Source organism: Coregonus lavaretus (assembly GCF_964263955.1).
Source record: "Coregonus lavaretus genome assembly, chromosome: 12".
Taxonomy (NCBI): Eukaryota; Metazoa; Chordata; class Actinopteri; order Salmoniformes; family Salmonidae; genus Coregonus; species Coregonus lavaretus.
The window spans coordinates 26,619,463-26,638,835 of NC_139999.1; the positions used below are offsets into that span (position 1 = coordinate 26,619,463).

The 19,373-nt window shown below is 41.2% G+C and overlaps 1 protein-coding gene across 1 annotated transcript in view; it reads right to left on the reverse strand.

Moving 5' to 3' along the window:
• The window catches only part of LOC311138256 (immunoglobulin superfamily member 21-like), a 269,944-nt gene that overhangs the window by 139,346 nt on the left and 111,225 nt on the right, over positions 1 to 19,373 (reverse strand). Inside the window, exon 2 of the mRNA XM_084172934.1 lies at positions 11,621 to 11,733. Coding sequence (XP_084029060.1) covers positions 11,621 to 11,733 — 113 coding nt within the window. The remainder of the gene's footprint in view (positions 1 to 11,620; positions 11,734 to 19,373) is intronic.

Genomic DNA, 19,373 nt, shown 5'->3' on the forward strand with positions numbered 1-19,373 from the left:
TATGACTCAAGGAAAGAGCCTTCAACTATAAGGTGCATTTTTTAGCACTATTAGCTTTGCCATTGAGCAACTGAAGCAACAACATTTGTAGTTTTTTGTTTGGAACACAGCCCTGCATCCCCACCATCACACAATTACTGTAAACATACCATTATAAATCACAATCTGGGTCAGGTAGGCATCATTTGAAAGCGTATTCTATTGCCAACATGACTAGCTATGTTATAGAATGTGATCTTACAGTGTTGGGCTTTCAAAAGGCACTTCAGGCAAACAGATTGTAATTTTGGTGCGCATAGAATGAAGTCATGAGTGCATTCAAGTGCGTGTTCCGCGGCAAATGTTCTTCCAAATGCGACAAACATAGGCACATTTTGTTCGGAACAACCCAGGTTATAACACGTAATCTGTGGATCAAACATAGCGATCATAAAATATTTAGATTTAAGTCATTTAGCAGACGCTCTTATCCAGAGCGACTTACAGTTGGTGAATGCATACATTATTTTTTTCCCTACCCCCTGTGGGAATCGAACCCACAACCTTGGCGTTGCAAACGCCATGCTCTATCAACTGAGCTACATCCCTGCCGGCCATTCCCTCCCCTACCCTGGACGACGCTGGGCCAATTGCGCGCCGCCCCATGGGTCTCCCTGTCGCGGCCGGCTACGACAGAGCCTCATGTAGCGCGACATCTCCTTCACATAGAGTTGATCAGGCTGTTGATTGTGGGCTGTGGAATGTTGTCCCACTCCTCTTCAAGGGCTGTGAGAAGTTGGCTATTGGCGGGAACTGGAACATGCGATCGTACACGTCGATCCAGAGCATCCCAAACATGCTCATGTCTGGTGAGTATGCAGGCCATGGAAGAACTGGGAAATGTTCACCTCCTCCATGCTTTACGGTGGGAACTACACATGCGGAGATCATCCGTTCACCCACACCGCGTCTCACAAATTTCCACCGGTCTAATGTCCATTGCTCGTGTTTCTTGGCCCAAGCAGGTCTCTTCTTCTTATTGGTGTCCTTTAGTAGTGGTTTCTTTGCAGCAATTCAACCATGAAGGCCTAATTCACACAGTCCCCTCTGAACAGTTGATATTGAGATGTGTCTGTTACTTGATCTCTGTGAAGCATTTATTTGGGCTGCAATTCCTGAGGCTGGTAACTCTAAATGAACTTATCCTCTGCAACAGAGGTAACTCTGGGTCTTCCATTCCTGTGGCAGTCCTCATGAGAGACAGTTTCATCATAGTGCTTGATGGTTTTTGCGACTGCACTTGAAGAAACGTTCAAAGTTCTTGAAATTTTCCGTATTGACTGACCTTCATGTCTTAAAGTAATGATGAACTGTCGTTTCACTTTGCTTATTTGAGCTGTTCTTGCCATAATATGGACTTGGTCTTTTACCAAATAGGGCTACCCTGGAATTAGTAGCTGTGTCATTGATACTGTAAATGACATGAGTTTTCAAATATGGAAATGTGAAGTGCACATTTGGACTCACGGTTATGTGGTTTGTTTGTAAGACATCAAAGCAGTATGTATTATAATCCTCAACGCCTCATCTTTCAAAACACACCAACTCCTCTTGATTTACAGCATTTCCCTCACTCAGACAACAACATATGTGCAAAAGGCAAAAGTAGCCCAATTAGCGGGAGGGATGGGGGCATCTTCATGTTTATAACGGCTGTCAGTCAAAACCCATAAAGAGCTGTGAAGCGGAGAACCTGAGCTCTGACGTCATGTATAGCATGTTACTATATAGCCACTGTGTTCCAATTTAGGTGCTTATCAATGACTAAATCTGCCATTTCCAACCCGTATACGGGATGTTAGAAGCTGTGAGTGGAAAGGGATACCAAGGCTAGTCCTCATTAGTAAGTAGTATTATGTCGAGGGGGGATCATCTATATATGTGGGATCTTCAGTGGATGAAATTAGAGGTGCTTGAGGACCCAAATATCTGAGTGGACAATGACCCCATTACCAACATAATATGCCAACAGTGCATCTCCGAAAATAAAAGTCTATTACACAATTGCTAAATTGTCTGTAAATATCTGAGGATGTCAAACAATTACTTGGATCATTGATTGCAAGATTCATCATCAGTGCGCTGTATACAGCTCCAGTGGGCCAACTTCAAACAAAATTGGATCAGTAAACAACCAAAAGAGTCAACATGGATTTCAGCCCACATGTTGAGCGAAGCTACCAACTGGAACAAATGGCTATTTTCTAAAAGAGTTCTCTCACCATCAGTCTCATTTATCTGCATGGTTGTGGATGATATCAAAATAAATCGCTTTTACCACATTGCCGTACCTGAACATGAATAGGATATATTTGAATATTTGAATATGTCCTATTCTTGTTCAGGTACGGTAATGTGTCATTGCACTGTATAATCTATATTCCATCTGTGTGTGTGGGAATGTTGCTGCGTTAAGAATCAAGATACATTTTTAGCTGCTACACATTATTCCGAATAATCAAATACTGTTTTACGCAACTCTCCGCACTTTCAAAAAATCTTTTCACGTAGTAGATCTGTCCAAGGGTAATGGCTACCAGCACAATAGCTTAAAAGAAGGGCCAAAGCACCACTTGGTAATACAATAATATACTATACACTGAGTATCCAAAATATTAACATAGACTGACAAGGTGAATCCAGGTGAAAGCTATGATCCCTTATTGATGTCACTTGTTAAATCCACTTCAATCAGTGTAGATGAAGACAGGTTAAATAAGGATTTTTAAGCCTTGACACAATTGAGACATTGATTGTGTATGTGTGCCATTCAGAGGGTGAATGGGCAAGATAGAAAATGTAAGTGCCTTTGAACTGGGTATGGTAGTAGGTGCCAGGGGCACCGGTTTGTGCCAAGAACTCCAACGCTGCTGGGTTTTACACGCTCAACAGTTTCCCGTGTGTATCAAGAATGGTGCACCACCCAAAGGACATCCAGCCAACTTGACACAACTGTGGGAAGCATTGGAGTCAACATGGGCCAGCATCCCTTTGGAACGCTTTTGAAACCTTGTAAAGTCCATGCCCCGACGAACTGAGGATGTTCTGCAATGTTTGGTATTCTCAGTGTATATATACACACTGCATGGCCAAAAGTATGTGGACACCTGCTCGTCGAACATCTCATTCCAAAATCATGGGCATTAATATGGAATTGGTCCCCTCTTTGCTGCTATAACAGCCTCCACTCTTCTGGGAAGGCTTTCTACTAGATGTTGGGAACATTGCTACGGGGACTTGCTTCCATTGAGCCACAAGAGCATTAGTGAAGTCGGGCACTGATGTTGGGCGATTAGGCCTGGCTCGCAGTCGGCGTTCCAATTCATCCCAAAGATGTTCGATGGGGTTGAGGTCAAGGCTCTGTGCAGGCCGGTCAAGTTCTTCCACACCGATTTCGACAAACCATTTCTGTGTGGAACTCGCTTTGTGCACGGGGGCATTGTCATGCTGAAACTGTTGCCACAAAGTTGGAAGCCACAAACTGTTGCCACAAAGTTGGAAGCACAGAATAGTCTACAATGTTATTGTATGCTGTAGCGTTAAGATGTCCCTTCACTGGAACTAAGGGGCCTATCCCAAACCATGAAAAAAAGCCACAGACCATTATTCCACCTCCACCAAACTTTACAGTTGGCACTATGCATTCGGGCAGGTAGCATTCTCCTGGCATCCGCCAAACCCAGATTCATCTTTCGGACTGCCAGATAGTGAAGCATGATTCATCACTCCAGAGAACGCGTTTCTACTGCTCCAGAGACCAATGGCGGCGAGCTTTATACCGCTCCAGCCGACGCTTGGCATTGCGCATGGTGATTTTAGGCTTGTGTGCGGCTGCTCGGCCATGGAAACCTATTTCATGAAGCTCCCGACTAACAGTTCATGTGCTGACGTTGCTTCCAGAGGCAGTTTGGAACTCGGTAGTGTGTGTTGCAACCAAGGACAGACAATTTTCTTTTTTTTAGCACTCGGTGGTCCTGTTCTGTGAGCTTGTGTGGCCTACCACTATGTGGCATAGCCGTTGTTGCTACTAGACGTTTCCACTTCACAATAACAGCACTTACAGTTGACTAGGGAAGCTCTAGCAGGGCATAAATTTGACGAACTGACTTGTTGGAAAGGTGGCATCCTATGACGGTGACACGTTGAAAGTCACTGAGCTCTTCAGTAAGGCCATTCTACAGCCAATGTTTGTCTATGGTGATTGCATGGCTGTGTGCTCGATTTTATACACCTGTCAGCAACGGGTGAGGCTGAAATAGCTGATTCCACTAATTTGAAGGAGTGTCCACATACTTTTGTATATATATATATATTAACATACAATCGAGATACTCCAACAAGCCGAGCCATTTTCACAATGACATAATTACACTTGGGGGTTTAAAGCAGCAGGAAGTTGAGCACACAAACCCCTCACAGGAGTGTGCTGTGTGTACACAGTCAGAGAGCTCTTTACTGTGCTCACATATTCCTGTTTCCTGGGCAACCCAGTCACTGAGTTTTTCCAACTCTGATTTGGAATGTGACGCCTCCCTCGTCTCTCCACAGTCAGGAAACTGGATTACAGTAGAAAGAAACACACCACTTCTGTGTCAAGTATAATACCAGCCATCCTATCCCTGTTCAAAGGTACGTATAGTTACATGTATCTGGACAAATCCATCTGACTCTGGACTGAATAGTCCATCCAGCTATACATTTTGCCCTGGCACAATGCACTCCAATGCACTCCTCCAACTTCTGGTGTTGTACTACTGCCAAGAGAAAAGTCATTTGCATACCCATGATCTTGTGCTTTTTCAGTGTCAATAGCTTTAATGCGATTTGTAGGGAAATGTAGGCCACAAGTTAAGCCTGATGCACAACCAAAGACATTGTAAGTGTATGATATCCCTTACCAAAATGAAGTTGTTGCTGCAAACTTCCCGTAAGTTTGTGGCAAATTTGCTGCAAACCAAATAGTGTGCCAGAGGTTTGCAAATGTTTGCCACTAGTGGTGATTTGCGGCAAACCTTGGGCAACAATAATATTTATTGCCTCTATTGCTAAACAGTTCGCCAGAGGTTTATTTCTGGCAAACAATTCTCTCAAGATTCTATTGTTTGCCAGCAGCCTGTTTTTTTCAGTAAGGGATATAGGATGAGGTGCAGGGGGAGTCTGTGTGGGCAGCAGCAGCAACTGTCTCATTCTCATCATCATTCCACAATTGCTTTTATGTTCCAGCTTAGACTGCAGGAATCACGTCACAGTGTGTTACAGATAAAAAATAAACTTTCCCAATTTCAAAAACAAGCTTTCCCTCTAAGGAAACCAAACAGCAGGACTGAAACAAAGTATGTTAATAATATATATTTTCAGGAAACTTCCCCGTAACATTTACCAACAAAAGGTTGGAAAGTCATAAGGGGGAATGTTATTGAGGGGGAGGTACTGTATTGTTCCTATATCACATTTGAAAATGAGTTCATAGATAATGATGGCTTTGTGTTCCTTTGTTTACTCCTTTGGTAGTTATAGGTTCATTGCTCATGCTCATAACACAGTATTTAGCAGAGTTAAATATTATTCCTACCAATGTTCTTCTCATATATCCTACAAATTTATGCTAGGCTACCTCTCACAAATAAATGGGGTCTCATTGTCTAATAGTCCCAAGTGGGAGACTGTAATGCATTACACAGAACAAAAGCAAAATCAGTGAAAAGGAAAATGGATTCCACAGCAAATATGCCTAGTTGACAAATAAGTGCTACTCCCATTACAATGCACTGATAAAGTGATAGCAAACATCAAAGTCTTGAAGTAATGAAAATCTGAGATAGGCTTACTTTCAATAATAGCCTACCTCTATTTTGAAGTGCAGCACTTACTGGACATCTCCCCTTGAAATCCCCTCTCTCTCCATGCAATCTCCACTTGTCAATCAACAGTCATTTCTGCATGAGAGTCCATGTGATCTATTCAAGTGGAAGAATAGCATGTGTCTAACCAAATGCTCACGTCAATACTCTAGAATTCAACTTAATCAAGAGGCTCATAAGAATGATATCAATTCCAGCAAATTCTCACAATGGCTAATGACACGTTCAGATCATTAACTTGAACTTAAACATCAATATCAATACTCAGATGGTAGAAAGCAAAACAATATATATCTCTCCATGACAACACTATTAGTTCCCATCCTTTCTTAACAGTATCTTCTATCTCTTCTCTGTAAGAATTATTATAAATATAAGGTGAGAATAGAGCAGGATGAAGACTACTGGTCCTGAGACGTTATAATGGAAGAGACTGAGGTTAACCTGCCTGAACCATGTGGACCCTATGTGTGAGATAGCATTCATTCAAACGGATGAGCTTAGCGACAGGTCCGTGGTAAATTGCCCATGTTTAGGGCACTGGGCTCTGCTGACTATGCTGGCCAGAGAGATGATCCCATAAGAGTGCTGTCAGAGTGGGAAGAGGGATGTAGTAATGAGAGAGGAGAATGAGGGAGAGAGAGGGAGGTTAAACTAGGGAGAATTAAGCGTAATGCAGAATGGCACTCAACAGGGAGCCAAGCGGAAACCCTGCGCCGTCACCATCAACACTGCTGAGGTCCCCATAGGGAGAGAGCCATGGGTATCTCTTCATTATAGTGACATAATCAGAACAAGCACAGCATGAGGTGAGCTGCCACACGTCTCAGTGAGGAGAAGTCTCCACGGGCCTCCCTAGCCAGCATCTTATCCCTCCGTGTTCCTACTGCACATGTTCAGAATGGTTTCAGAGCTGATAGAGATTCTCTCCTCCACTCTATCTGTAGCCCCATCGGTATGAAATGCTATTACAATGTTGAGGACAGCTTGATGGTATTACATATCCACAGTGCCTAATCCATGGTCTGCCAGAACCCACTGCAAAATAAAAGCATTAATGTGGCCCTCAGTGGAATATCACATACACTTTAGATGCTTTTATGTGTTTGCTTTAGGAGCATAGTGGTCTGGTCTGACTAATACATTTAAACATCTAATAGATGGAAAAAACACTCATGGTGAGTGATCCCTCTCAAGTACTATAGTTCATCTGGGTTTTTTTCCCTCACTTTACTTTTGCTCTTCACTGGTCTACCTCACCATGACCACTAGAACTATGTAATTGGAGATTCTTCCGATTCTACTTTCAATCTTCTTCTTTTTTTTATAAAGAGACATTTTGCATTATTGGTATTGGTGAAACACAATTGAAAAGGATCACAAAACCACATTTCAATCTTGGATGTTGGAGTATTCATCATCTTCCAATATTTACCCCCAAATTACTTTTAGCCCCAAATGGGGTTTCTTCCCAGTGAACTGATCTTTGTGTAATTCAGGGGATTATATGTCCTCTCACGGAGAAATCCCTAACATAAACACGGTGTTGGCGTACAGTAAGATGCAAATCTGCTCTAACTTCCTGGGAGATATTAGGCACTGCGGTGATCTGAATAGCTTATTTGTAAAGTGCAAAAAGAGGCATGTAGAAAACGGTACTTAAAAAAGAGGCATGTTGAACTTCCATCAGTATATCCAGGTTGTCTGACTATGTGATTTTCATGATTATCTTTGTAATCAGGGCTATGTCAAATGCCACACATAGACATTGTTCAAAATGTAAAATGAACAAGTTTTGAATAGTAGTTTGAGCTTTTGAAAATACTTTTTTTGAGGTGACTATATTTAAAAAAATTCTACATTCTGATATGCTGCCCACATATACTCTACTAGGCCAGCTTTAAAGCCTCTCAATAGCAATCTTAATTATCTTGAGTGGCTACCCTAGGCCTTAGCCATGCTAAGGATGTGCATGATTTCTAAGAGCAGTCTGGCGCTGGTGTGCATTACAGAATCCTCAAAAAGAATCCGTTAAGATAAGGGCAACCTGGTAATGAATGAGTGGCTAGCTGAGATCTTTAGTTCATTCAGCTTCTGCCTCGTTGGCCAGACTTCGGTTAGATATGATGATTCCCCAGGTGGGTATCAACCCCACTTCCATTTGAATGTGGGGGGGAAATGAGAAGTCGACAGTTTAGTCAAATAAAAGGCAGAGATTAAAGAGACTTCGGCAGCTGAGTGTGGATAATTGATTTATAATTTATTAGCGGTTGCATTGAGCAGTGGGCACAAGGGAGATGAGGCTGGTTTCTCTCTACAACCTCTGCATTTTCCTCACTATCCAATACTTGATGTGGACAGCCTTGCTCTCTGTGGAGTTTGTTTTACACTACAGCAGCATACCATAACAGTCTGGTTCCTGCCTGGCAAAAATGATAGTGAGGACTCCATTAGAAATGATCTATTATTGAGTTCTATTAAATGTCCTCTTCCAAACCCATTCCCCCAAAGGGCAGACATGTTCACTGTGTAAAAAGCATCGCTATGACCAAGAAACACTGAATTACTTCAAATACTTTGCATTCATATCTGCACCAATATTAAACATTATTGTAGGCTAGCCCTTGAGAGCACGAAGCTTACAAGCCCAACAAGGTAATGACTCCATATAAACTAAACTGGCTCAGGTTCTACTCACATATCAGTCAGGGTACTGTCTATGACTGGAGAATTCCACAGAATAAAGAAAGCATATTTCATCATGCGTACTTGTATAACCCTTAACAGCGATTAATTGGGGAGTTTAGGGTAAATGAAATAATCAGGCCGTGAGCTGACAGCTGTTGCTTCATTGATATCCATCCAAGTGCTTCTATGTGACCTCTTTTGAACGCCATTGTTTCAGTAGACAAAACCCGGCCTCTAATCTATAATCATCTGCCTATTAATGTCACATTAGCTTCCATTTTATGCAAAATATCTGGGCATTGTTTTGGTACACATTACCCACAAAGCAACAGCAACATTATAGACCCGAGCATTAGAGCTTGAGGGGCTGAGACAAAGACATTCTTTCTCTGACATATTGTCCTTAATTATCTTGAGCATTTATGCAGTTTAGTCCACCAACTGGGGTTATGATAACTGCCGAGTGACCAGATGTGAACCATTAAGACATGGCAATAACTAGCTAGCAGATTGTAATGGGCTAACGTGATGCTCCATTAGCCGTTACAGGTTAGGTACTGTTTGGCATACTTTAGGTACTGTCAACCAACCTTAACTTGGCGATACTGCCGCAATTTCCGACTTTGAAGACAACCAATGTCTTCTAAACGTCCATGTCTAGTTGCAGGGGGTTCGTTTGAATTTTGAAAATGCTTTGTTATTAAACATGAAGTAATCCAACAATGTGTACTTGTCTTGTCTATTTCAAATCTTCTTTTATTGATTGAGACAGGTGAGTGGAAATAACGGTAATATTCTAAATTGAAACGAACCCTCTGCAACTAGACATGGACGTTTAGAAGACATTGGTTGTCTTCCAAGTTGGGAATTAAGGAACTATCGACAAGTTAAGGTTGGTCAAACATTATCTGTGCTACGCCAAGCAGTACCTATCTAATAATGCCTATCAGCCAGCCGGAACAAAGTAATAGTCTGACTAGGCAATATTTGTAATATCTAGGCAATGACCAGCTGAGAGTAAGATCAGGTTACTAACCGAGAACCAGAGTGACACCCTCTACACCTGGCCTAAATTGACTGGCCCTCATTATTCCTTAAAATTTGACTTTGACACATTATACCACCAGAGGAAAAGAGGCTAGTGCGACTTCGACCTATATCTTATAAAATGTATAAATACAGTGCATTCGGAAAGTATTCAGACCCCTTCACTTTATCCACATTTTGTTACGTTACAGCCTTATTCTCAAATTGATTTTAAAAATGAATAATCATCAATCTCCACACAATACCCAGTAATGACAAAGCAAAAACAGGTTTTTAGAAGAAGAAAAAAAGAACTGAAATAATACATTAACATAAGTATTCAGACCAATTACTCAGTACTTTATTGAAGCACCTTTGGCAGCGATTACAGCCTCGAGTCTTCTTGGGTATGACGCTACAAGCTTGGAACACCTGTATTTGGGGAGTTTCTTCCATTCTTCTCTGCAGATCCTTTCAAACTCTGTCAGGTTGGATGGGGAGAGTCGCTGCACAGCTATTTTCAGGTCTCTCCAGAGATATTGATCGGGTTCAAGTCCGGGCTCTGGCTGGGCCACTCAAAGACATTCAGAGACTTGTCCCGAAGCCACTCCTACGTTGTTTTGGCTGTGTGCTTAGGGTCGTTGTCCTGTTGGATGGTGAACCTTCGCCCCTGTCTGAAGTTCTGAGCGCTCTGGAGCAGGTTTTCATCAAGGATCTCTCTGTACTTTGCTCCGATCATCTTTCCCTCGATCCTGACTAGTCTCCCAGTACCTGCCCCTGAAAAACATCCCCACTGCATGATGCTGCCACCACCATGCTTCACCGTATGCTTGGCATTCAGGCCAAAGAGCTCAATCTTGGTTTCATCAGACAAGAGAATCTGGTTTCTGATGGTCTGAGAGTCATTTAGGTACCTTTTGGCAAACTCCAAGCGGGCTGTTATGTGCCTTTTACTGAGGAGTGGCTTCTGTCTGGCCACTCTACCATAAAGGCCTGATTGGTGGAGTGCTGCAGAGATGGTTGTCCTTCTGGAAGGTTCTCCCATCTCCACAGAGGAACTCTGGAGCTCTGTCAGACAGACCATCGGGTTCTTGGTCACCTACCTGACCAAGGCCCTTCTCCCCCGATTGCTCAGTTTGGCCGGGCGGCCAGCTCTAGGAAGAGTCTTGGTGGTTCCAAACTTCTTCCATTTAAGAATGATGGAGGCCACTGTGTTCTTGGGGACCTTCAATGCTGAAGACATTTTTTGGTACCCTTCCCCAGATCTATGCCTCTACACAATCCTGTTTCGGACCTCTACGGACAATTCCTTCGACCTCATGGCTTGGTTTTTTGCTCTGACATGCACTGTCAACTGTGGGACCTTATATAGACAGGTGTGTGCCTTTCCAAATCATGTCCAATCAATTGAATTTACCACAGGTGGACTCCAATCAAGTTGATTGGAGTCCAATCTCAAGGATGATCAATGGAAACAGGATGCACCTGAGCTCAATTTCGAGTCTCATAGCAAAGGGTCTGAATACTTCTGTAAATAAGATATTTCTGTTTTTTATTTCGAATACATTTGCAAATATTTCTAAAAACCTGTTTTCGCTTTGTCATTATGGGGTATTGTGTGTATATTGATGAGGATTTTTATTTATTTAATCAATTTTAGAATAAGGCTGTAACGTAACAAAATGTGGAAAAAGTCAAGGGGTCTGAATAATTTCAGAATACTCTGTAATTGACACCAAAAAGTTATTAAGCCACACAGATCAGAGTTGATGGGCTGGTGTACATGGCATATACAGTATAGAGTATGACAGGGTTCTTCAATTCCAGTCCTGGAGGGCCGAAACACTTCTGTTTTTCATCCTCTCCTTCTAATCAGGGGCTAATTCAGACCTGGGACACCAGGTGAGTGCAATTAACTACCAGGTAGAAATAAAAAACAGAAGTGTTTCGGCCCTCCAGGACCGGAATTGAAGAACCCTGGAGTATGAGCTTATAGCTTTACTCACCCTGTACCACACAATCTCTCGAAGTCTTCCATCAGTCTTGAAGTTGCACTTCAGGGTCACAGTCTCTCCCACAACAACAGGAGGAAGGGGCTCAATGGTTACTGTCAAATATCCTATAGGGCAGAAGACAGATATAATGAGTATGGTTAGTAATGTCACATCATGAATAAACTGAGTGTATAAAACGTTAAGAACACCTGCTCTTTCCATGACATAGACTGACCAGGTGAATAAACTCATTGAGGGCTGAATGATTTGTTGACAAGTTGAACCAGGTGTGCTTTTCCCGGGCTACAACAAAACATTTTACTGTTCGGGGTACTTGAGGACACACTGCTTTAGCAGGTCCTGGAGTGCCGAAACACTTCTGGTTTTTGTTTCTACCTGGTCATTAATTGCACTCACCTGGTGTCCAGGTCTGAATTATTCCCAAATTAGAAGGACAGGATGAAAAACAGAAGCGTTTTGGCCCTCCAAGACTGATATTGAACAGCCCTGCTATAGACTTTCTAAGTATTGACATGTTTTGTTTTTCATTTGTATGGGGAATACGTTTTCAGGGGCTTTTAATTTAAATAAATTAGAAAAGGGCCCAAAAGCAGTGTAAGATATACACATGTACTATTCATGTATTTTAAATAGATCTGGATTACACCACAGCAAATCTTCTAAAACCAATATGATTGAATGATTTATTCAAAGTTTTCTCAAATTGTTGAGGTCCCAATAGATCAGCGCTCTACCTGTTTTCAATCCAACCTCAGTTGTAACTAACCTTATTCAACTTATCAACCAGCTAATTATTAAAATCAGGTGCGCTAGATTAGGGTTGGAGCTAAAACCTACAGGACGGTAGCGCTCCAGGAAGATGGAGAGCCCTGCAATAGAGAAACACAGTGACAACCAATTTGAACAGAATATTATCAACCTGTGCAAAGCCCCACGTGTTTTGTATGTTGTTTCAGTGGCTTTCCCCCCCTCCAATTTAGCTTATTTTATGATAACTAGAGAAGAAACAGCTAATCTGTCACTGAAAACAAATAATGTCACTGAAGAACATAAACCTTGCTCAGCTATACTTTGAACATTCTTAGATATACCAACTTTGTCAGTTAGTTTTGTCAGTATAAAATTATAATGAAACAGACTATTAACTTCCTCTGTCAAGTAGCACCAACTTCCAATTCAAGTATAAGAATTGGTAAAGAGTAACATATGGTTTCATTCCTTCATACCATGGCTTGTGATTAGTCCTAATGATCTGAAATGCTTAGCCCAAGAAATGCTGTGATTATCAATTCAAATTAAACTAAATGTTGTCTTTAACTTACTCATTTAACAACCACACATATGTTTTCCCATTGTAGTTGTTCATGAAAGTGTTTGCCAAACTCTTCAGAAAATATTGTAACTTTCTGATGAAAACGTGAATGTTCAGGGAATGTCTCATTATCCATGACAGAAAATCGAAGACAGAAATCATGATTTACAACCTGGAACATGAGACTGTGTAGGAATCCAATGGTGGGTGACGTCGATTACACTCAATGTAAAATTACTTGCTTTGGGTTTGACATTATTTTGGCGTAGGCGTAGAGGATGGTATCCAAAATCTGTGATGGATGTTGTTTTTAGTGTATATGTGACCCGTTTCAGGAAACTAGGCATATGTCGCAAGTCACGACTTCACAGGAGAGCCATTTGAATGTTTTTTTTTTTTATTATTATTATTTTTTTATCAAAATGCTTTTTTGGGCAGAAATGCCTTCTGGAACATTTGAAATTTCATGTGCGTTAATAACAAACGTGTATGCCATCTGTAAATACTAATACAGTTGTTCAATTACGAGCCTAGTTTGTTTAGCCACAGAAATAGACAGGAACCTTCCCGCTAGCCATGATTGGTTGAGATAATGAGTCGGCTGGACATGCCGAGAGATGAGTTTCAGATTGGTCTGCGGTGTAGCATCTTGTGATGGACATCTTGTGTCTATAAAATGTGCTGCTCGTTATGCGTAGATACTCATTTCTACTGAAGTTTTTTAGAAAGATATAACATTAGCCATGGAGAACTGCAAATATGTTGCTACTGCACTCAATAACATTGCTGCCCTGAATTTATCAGGCGCTGTCGACAAAGGTCAGTGAGAAAAAGTTGTGATGGACTACTTTCTGGAGGATGATCGTGCCATGCTGACTCTCTCTGACTCTGAAAATGAATCAGACGATGAGGAAATCCCTGATTTAGGTAAAAACATTTTCATTGAAGACGACATTGTAGAGTCTGCTGATAACAGTGATGGGGAAGAAATGGCGATCAACAGTGTTGTTGTCACGGAAGAAGTTGACTGAGCTTGCTTGACACAATGGGCCAAGCAAGCTGTACTAACAAAACAGAAACGACATAGGACGTCTTATTTAGAGTCTGCCGTGAAGCGTTCATCCATGTATACGGGTAAGAGTCTAGCTACAGTCAAATGGTATGCCATTTCACATTGCTAGTTATAGCCTAATGTTAGCTAGCTAACATTGAACCTATTTGGTTCATTGTTTAGCTAGCTAGCTAGCTAGCTACATGTCTAAACAAAAGACCCCAAGTTAAAGCTTAATGTTAGCTAGATAGCTGACGTTAGACGGCTGGCTTGCTAGTTAACATTATGTGTATGATCTGTGTGTAGTGATGTTATCTCAGAATGCCATTTCACATTGCTAGTTATAGCCTAATGTTAACTAGTTAACATTGAACCTATTTGGTTTAATTTAGCTAGCTATGACAATTGGTTTGCTAGTAATCTATGGATTGGGATTATGGTTAATTGTTTAGCTAGCTAAGTGTCTAAACAAAAGACCCCACGTTAATAGCTAGCTAGTTGATGACCCATCAAGTTAGCCAGGTGTGTCTGACGGCGAATACGGCTATATATGGTATAATAATGCAAAAATATTTGTAGCTGGAATTTGTCTTTCAGCATCAGTAGAACACGCCTGTCTCTCCTCCACCAGTCATACAAGGAGAATGGTCTAATGCCTCCCATCAAAAAGAGAGCTGGCCCAAGCAAGCACAGGTGAACAATTTGTCTGAGATTGCTGGTGTTGTGAAGGACAGCTTTACTACACTACTCACTGTTTAGCACATGACCTCATGTGAATCCTTAAAGAGATGGGTGGGGCTGGCTTAAGAGGGTGTGAACAATGCTGAATGGGTGTAGACAAAGGAGAACTCTCCAGTCGGTACCAAAACATTCAAAGGTCATTTTCTAAAAAGTGAGTTTACAAGTTTATCAACTTTCAAAGCAGAATTACTTTCCCATTGTTCCTCAAAAATGCAGTGTATGATATACCATGTTGTAGCTCTGTGTCTCTACTTTTATCTAATGTAAAAAGCACAATTTCAAATTTTGCTACATAAAACCGATTTCAGCCGGTCGGTCACATATGCTCTGACAAAGTAGCCTGGCTGATGCGACTCACGTGGTACACAGCGAAGGAGTCAGGAGAACTTTGAATTAGGTGTCAGCTAGCCAGACTAGATTCCAACCCTATGCTTGATTGTAAGTACATCTCGCTTTAGGGTCGGACAGGGCTTCTGTTTTGATTAGGACAAGGTGGAGCCGGCGCGAGTTATGGCTCGGAAAACGTACCTCAGTCCAGAAATAGTCCATGGCACTGTCCTCCAAATGTTCCCATTTCCCAAAAAGTTACATCGAGAAGATTTAAATACTGCTAGTGTTTTTATTAAACTGACTTTTTCGTCCTCATGCTAGGTAGCAGAAGCAACAGCAGCCATTTTGGAATGCATCTCACGTTGAACAACAAAGATAGTCAGCCAATCAGGCCCCTTGTTGTTCAACGCGACGTGCTTTCCAAAATAGCTGCTGTATTATTATGCTGTAGTATTGGCCAATCATTGTTATGTGAAATGTGCAATAGCATTGCTTTTAAAGCGTGATCACTGTTCATAGAAATGTTTGCCTACCTGTTTAAATATGTTAATGGTTTATGCCAGGTCAGGGCAGGTCCTTATGGAGTATGCCAGGTCAGGGCAGGTCCTTATGGAGAACTGCTTGGTAAGGTAACATGTTGCTACAGAGGTTTGTGAGTTTCCATTGATGCTCAGTCAATTATAAGGCGTTTTGCCTTTTGTGCTCCAGTCAAGTTTTTTATTTTAAATTTTTTGTAAAAACAATTTTATTGATTTTCTTTCAACATTCTGCATTTGCATGTTTTGTAAATAACCTCTGGATCCAGTCTTCATCACCTACACTGCTAACTATATATTTTTGTTAACTATATTTTTTGCACCTGATCCTCTGACTGACTGAACTGTTGCTGCTCAAAGCCTAGCAAACTAGGCTACCGGGTCCTCTATCTTAACAAACACATTGTGGAGAGGCTCTCTTCTTCACTCCAGTCACTTACAGTAAGTCACACGTTACTGCAGTCTGGTCAGGTGTGTTGTAGATTTCTTCAGTTTATGTAAATCCCAACCTTGTCATGAAAGAATATGGCTAGCACAGGGACAGGCTTGTAATTAATCACAATATGCTACCCAAGTGAACTGCAGCAGCAAATGAGTTGACCAAAGCATGAGAGAATTCAGCACCATGGAGAGCTCCTGTACAGACTTCAGGGCCTTGACAAACTGCTGCTGTTCAGCTCTACTAGCCCTCCCACTAAGAATAGCTTTTACTGTACCTCACTCTCTCAGTAATTCAACAACCAGTAATCATGAAATGATAAAAGTGATGTCAATGCAATTGGTGTGGAGCAAACACTAATCTCAGTTTTCAAAAGTCTCTAGTAGTATTTTTGCTATGGAAAGACAACTGCTTAATATACAGTACCAGTCAAAAGTTTGGACACACCTACTCATTCAAGGGTTTTTCTTTATTTTAGCTATTTTCTACATTGTGGAACAATAGTGAAGACATCAAAACTATGAAATAAAACATATGGAATCATGTAGTAACCAAAAAATGTTAAACAAATCAAAATATCTGTTATATTTTAGATTCTTCAAAGTAGCCACCCTTTGCCTTGATGACAGCTTTCCACACTCTTCGCATTCTCTCAACCAGCTTCATGAGGAATGCTTTTCCAACAGTCTTGAAGGAGTTCCCACATATGCTGAGCACTTGTTGGCTGCTTTTCCTTCACTCTGCGGTCCGACTCATCCCAAACCATCTCAATTGGGTTGAGGTCGGGTGATTGTGGAGGCCAGGTCATCTGATACAGCACTCCATCACTCTCTTTCCTGGTCAAATAGCCCTTACACGGCCTGGAGGTGTGTTTTGGGTCATTGTCCTGTTGAAAAACAAATGATAGTCCCACTAAACGCAAACCAGATGGGATGGCGTATCGCTGCAGAATGTTGTGGAAGCCATGCTGGTTAAGTGTGCCTTGAATTCTAAATAAATCACTGACAGTGTCACCAGCAAAGCACATCCACACCATCACACCTCCTCCTCCATGCGTCACGGTGGGAACCACACATGCGTAGATCATCCGTTCACCTACTATGCATCTCACAAAGACACAGCGGTTGGAACCAGAAATCTCAAATTTAGACTCATCAGACCAAAGGACAGATTTCCACCAGTCTAATGTCCATTGCTCGTGTTTCTTGGCCCAAGCAAGTCTCATCATAGCGCTTGATGGTTTTTGCGACTGCACTTGAAGAAACTTTCAAAGTTCTTGAAATGTTCTGCATTGATAGACCTTCATGTCTTAAAGTAATGATGAACTGTCATTTCTCTTTGCTTATTTGAGCTGTTCTTGCCATAATATGGACTTTGTCTTTTACCAAATAGGGCTATATTCTGTATACCACCCCTACCTCGTCACAACACAACTGATTGGCTCAAACGCATTAAGAAGGAAAGAAATTCCACAAATTAACGTTTAACAAAGGCCCACCTGTTAATTGAAATGCATTCCAGGTGACTACCTCATGAAGCTGGTTGAGAGAATGCCAAGAGTGTGCAAAGCTGTCATCAAGGCAAAGGGTGGCTACTTTGAAGAATCTCAAATTATAACATATATTTTGATTTGTTTAACACTTTTTTGGTTACTACATGATTCCATAAGTGTCATTTCCTAGTTTTGATGTCTTCACTATTATTCTACAATGTAGAAAATAGTCAAATATAAAGAAAAACCCTTGAATGAGTAGGTGTGTCCAAACTTTCGACTGGTACTGTATGTAATGCAATTATTTCAAAGAATCCAAACGTATGTTATTAACAATGTGGTAACTCTGATATAGTGTAATGTAATTCTACACACATTAACTGTGATAGTGTGTTGCTTGTAATTGCCAACACGCCCTTAAGGTGAAACCACAGATACCTGTAATGGACCTATAGAGCTCTACAGCTTGAGGAAAGACTGTAAGCTCTCTCCTTTTTACCACACCTCCATATGCTTATTACAGAATCTTAATTTAATCATCAGACTTCAGAGCGCCTCTCTGTGGAGCTGATTTGAATGGATAAGCCCGGCTGAATTCAAGACTGCAGGTCATTAACATGAGCTGATGCTCTTAGAGCAAATTCCAACCACTTAGTACCGACACTCCACATCGCTCTCTAGCACATGAGGAGCCCAGCCACGGCTCATACAGTACTGGCTCCCTCCCTGTGAGTTCTCTTTAATGGATGCAACCCTCATATGTTGTGGGAAATTAAGTTTCCATCCTTGGAAATGTCAACTGACTCAGTGGGATGCAATGTCACTCACCAGGGGAAGGAGTCTATCATGCCTTCTCTAAATGGCATACGTTGTTGTGGGGGTTGTGGAAACTCACCATTCTATGAATAATGCAGTGCCATATAAGTAAATATTAACTGCCCACACTGAAAGTGTTGGGGGAAAAGTGTGGAAATGCATGGGTGAAATGACTAAGAATCTTTTCCATCTAAAATGCAATTATTAACACATATTATGCAATTATACTGAAATACATAGCTCCCTGTGCTCCTATGTAGGTCTACATCGTAAATAAGTAAGTAACTATAGATAATAATATGCAATATAATTGAATTGCATATTATCTATTTCTGTAGCAAATAATAAACAAAAATTAGTAGGAGGATGGTTGTAGGGATTATTGTAATAAATTATGTGGCCATGTACCAAAGGAGGAAACAGAGATGTTGTTTAATATTGCTTGGCATAATCATGGATACAGTAGAAAAAGGCTTATGGCAGTGGGTGGGGAAGGATGATGGATTTTTAAAAGAGCAAATTACATGGGCTATGCTCTCGTGCCAGTGAAGTTCATATTTCAAACAGTCCCTGAGAGAAGCAAGAACCAATGCTGCAGCAGTAAACTGCTACTTCTACAAATACATGGATGGTGTCTGTTACGATTATATATTTTTTTAACCTTTATTTATTCCAGTCAGCAGTGTTCGGGGTAATGCATTACAAAAGTAACGTGTTACGTAATCAGATTACTTTTATGAGTCACAGAGTAAAGTAACACGTAGCTTTTTTCAAATTGGGTAATATTATTACAGTTACTTTGTCAAACAACATGTGTGTGTTACTACCGGGCGCGTTTCCATGATACGATCTCAACTTATTCCTCATTTAGTTCCTAAGAGAAAGATTTTGAATGAAAAGACAGGAAATCTGTACAGATGTTTGGCTTACAGTATACAGTGTTTCAGAAAGTATTCACACCCCTTGACTTTTTCCACATTTTGGTGTCTTACAGCCTGAATTTAAAATGGATTAAATTGAGATGTTT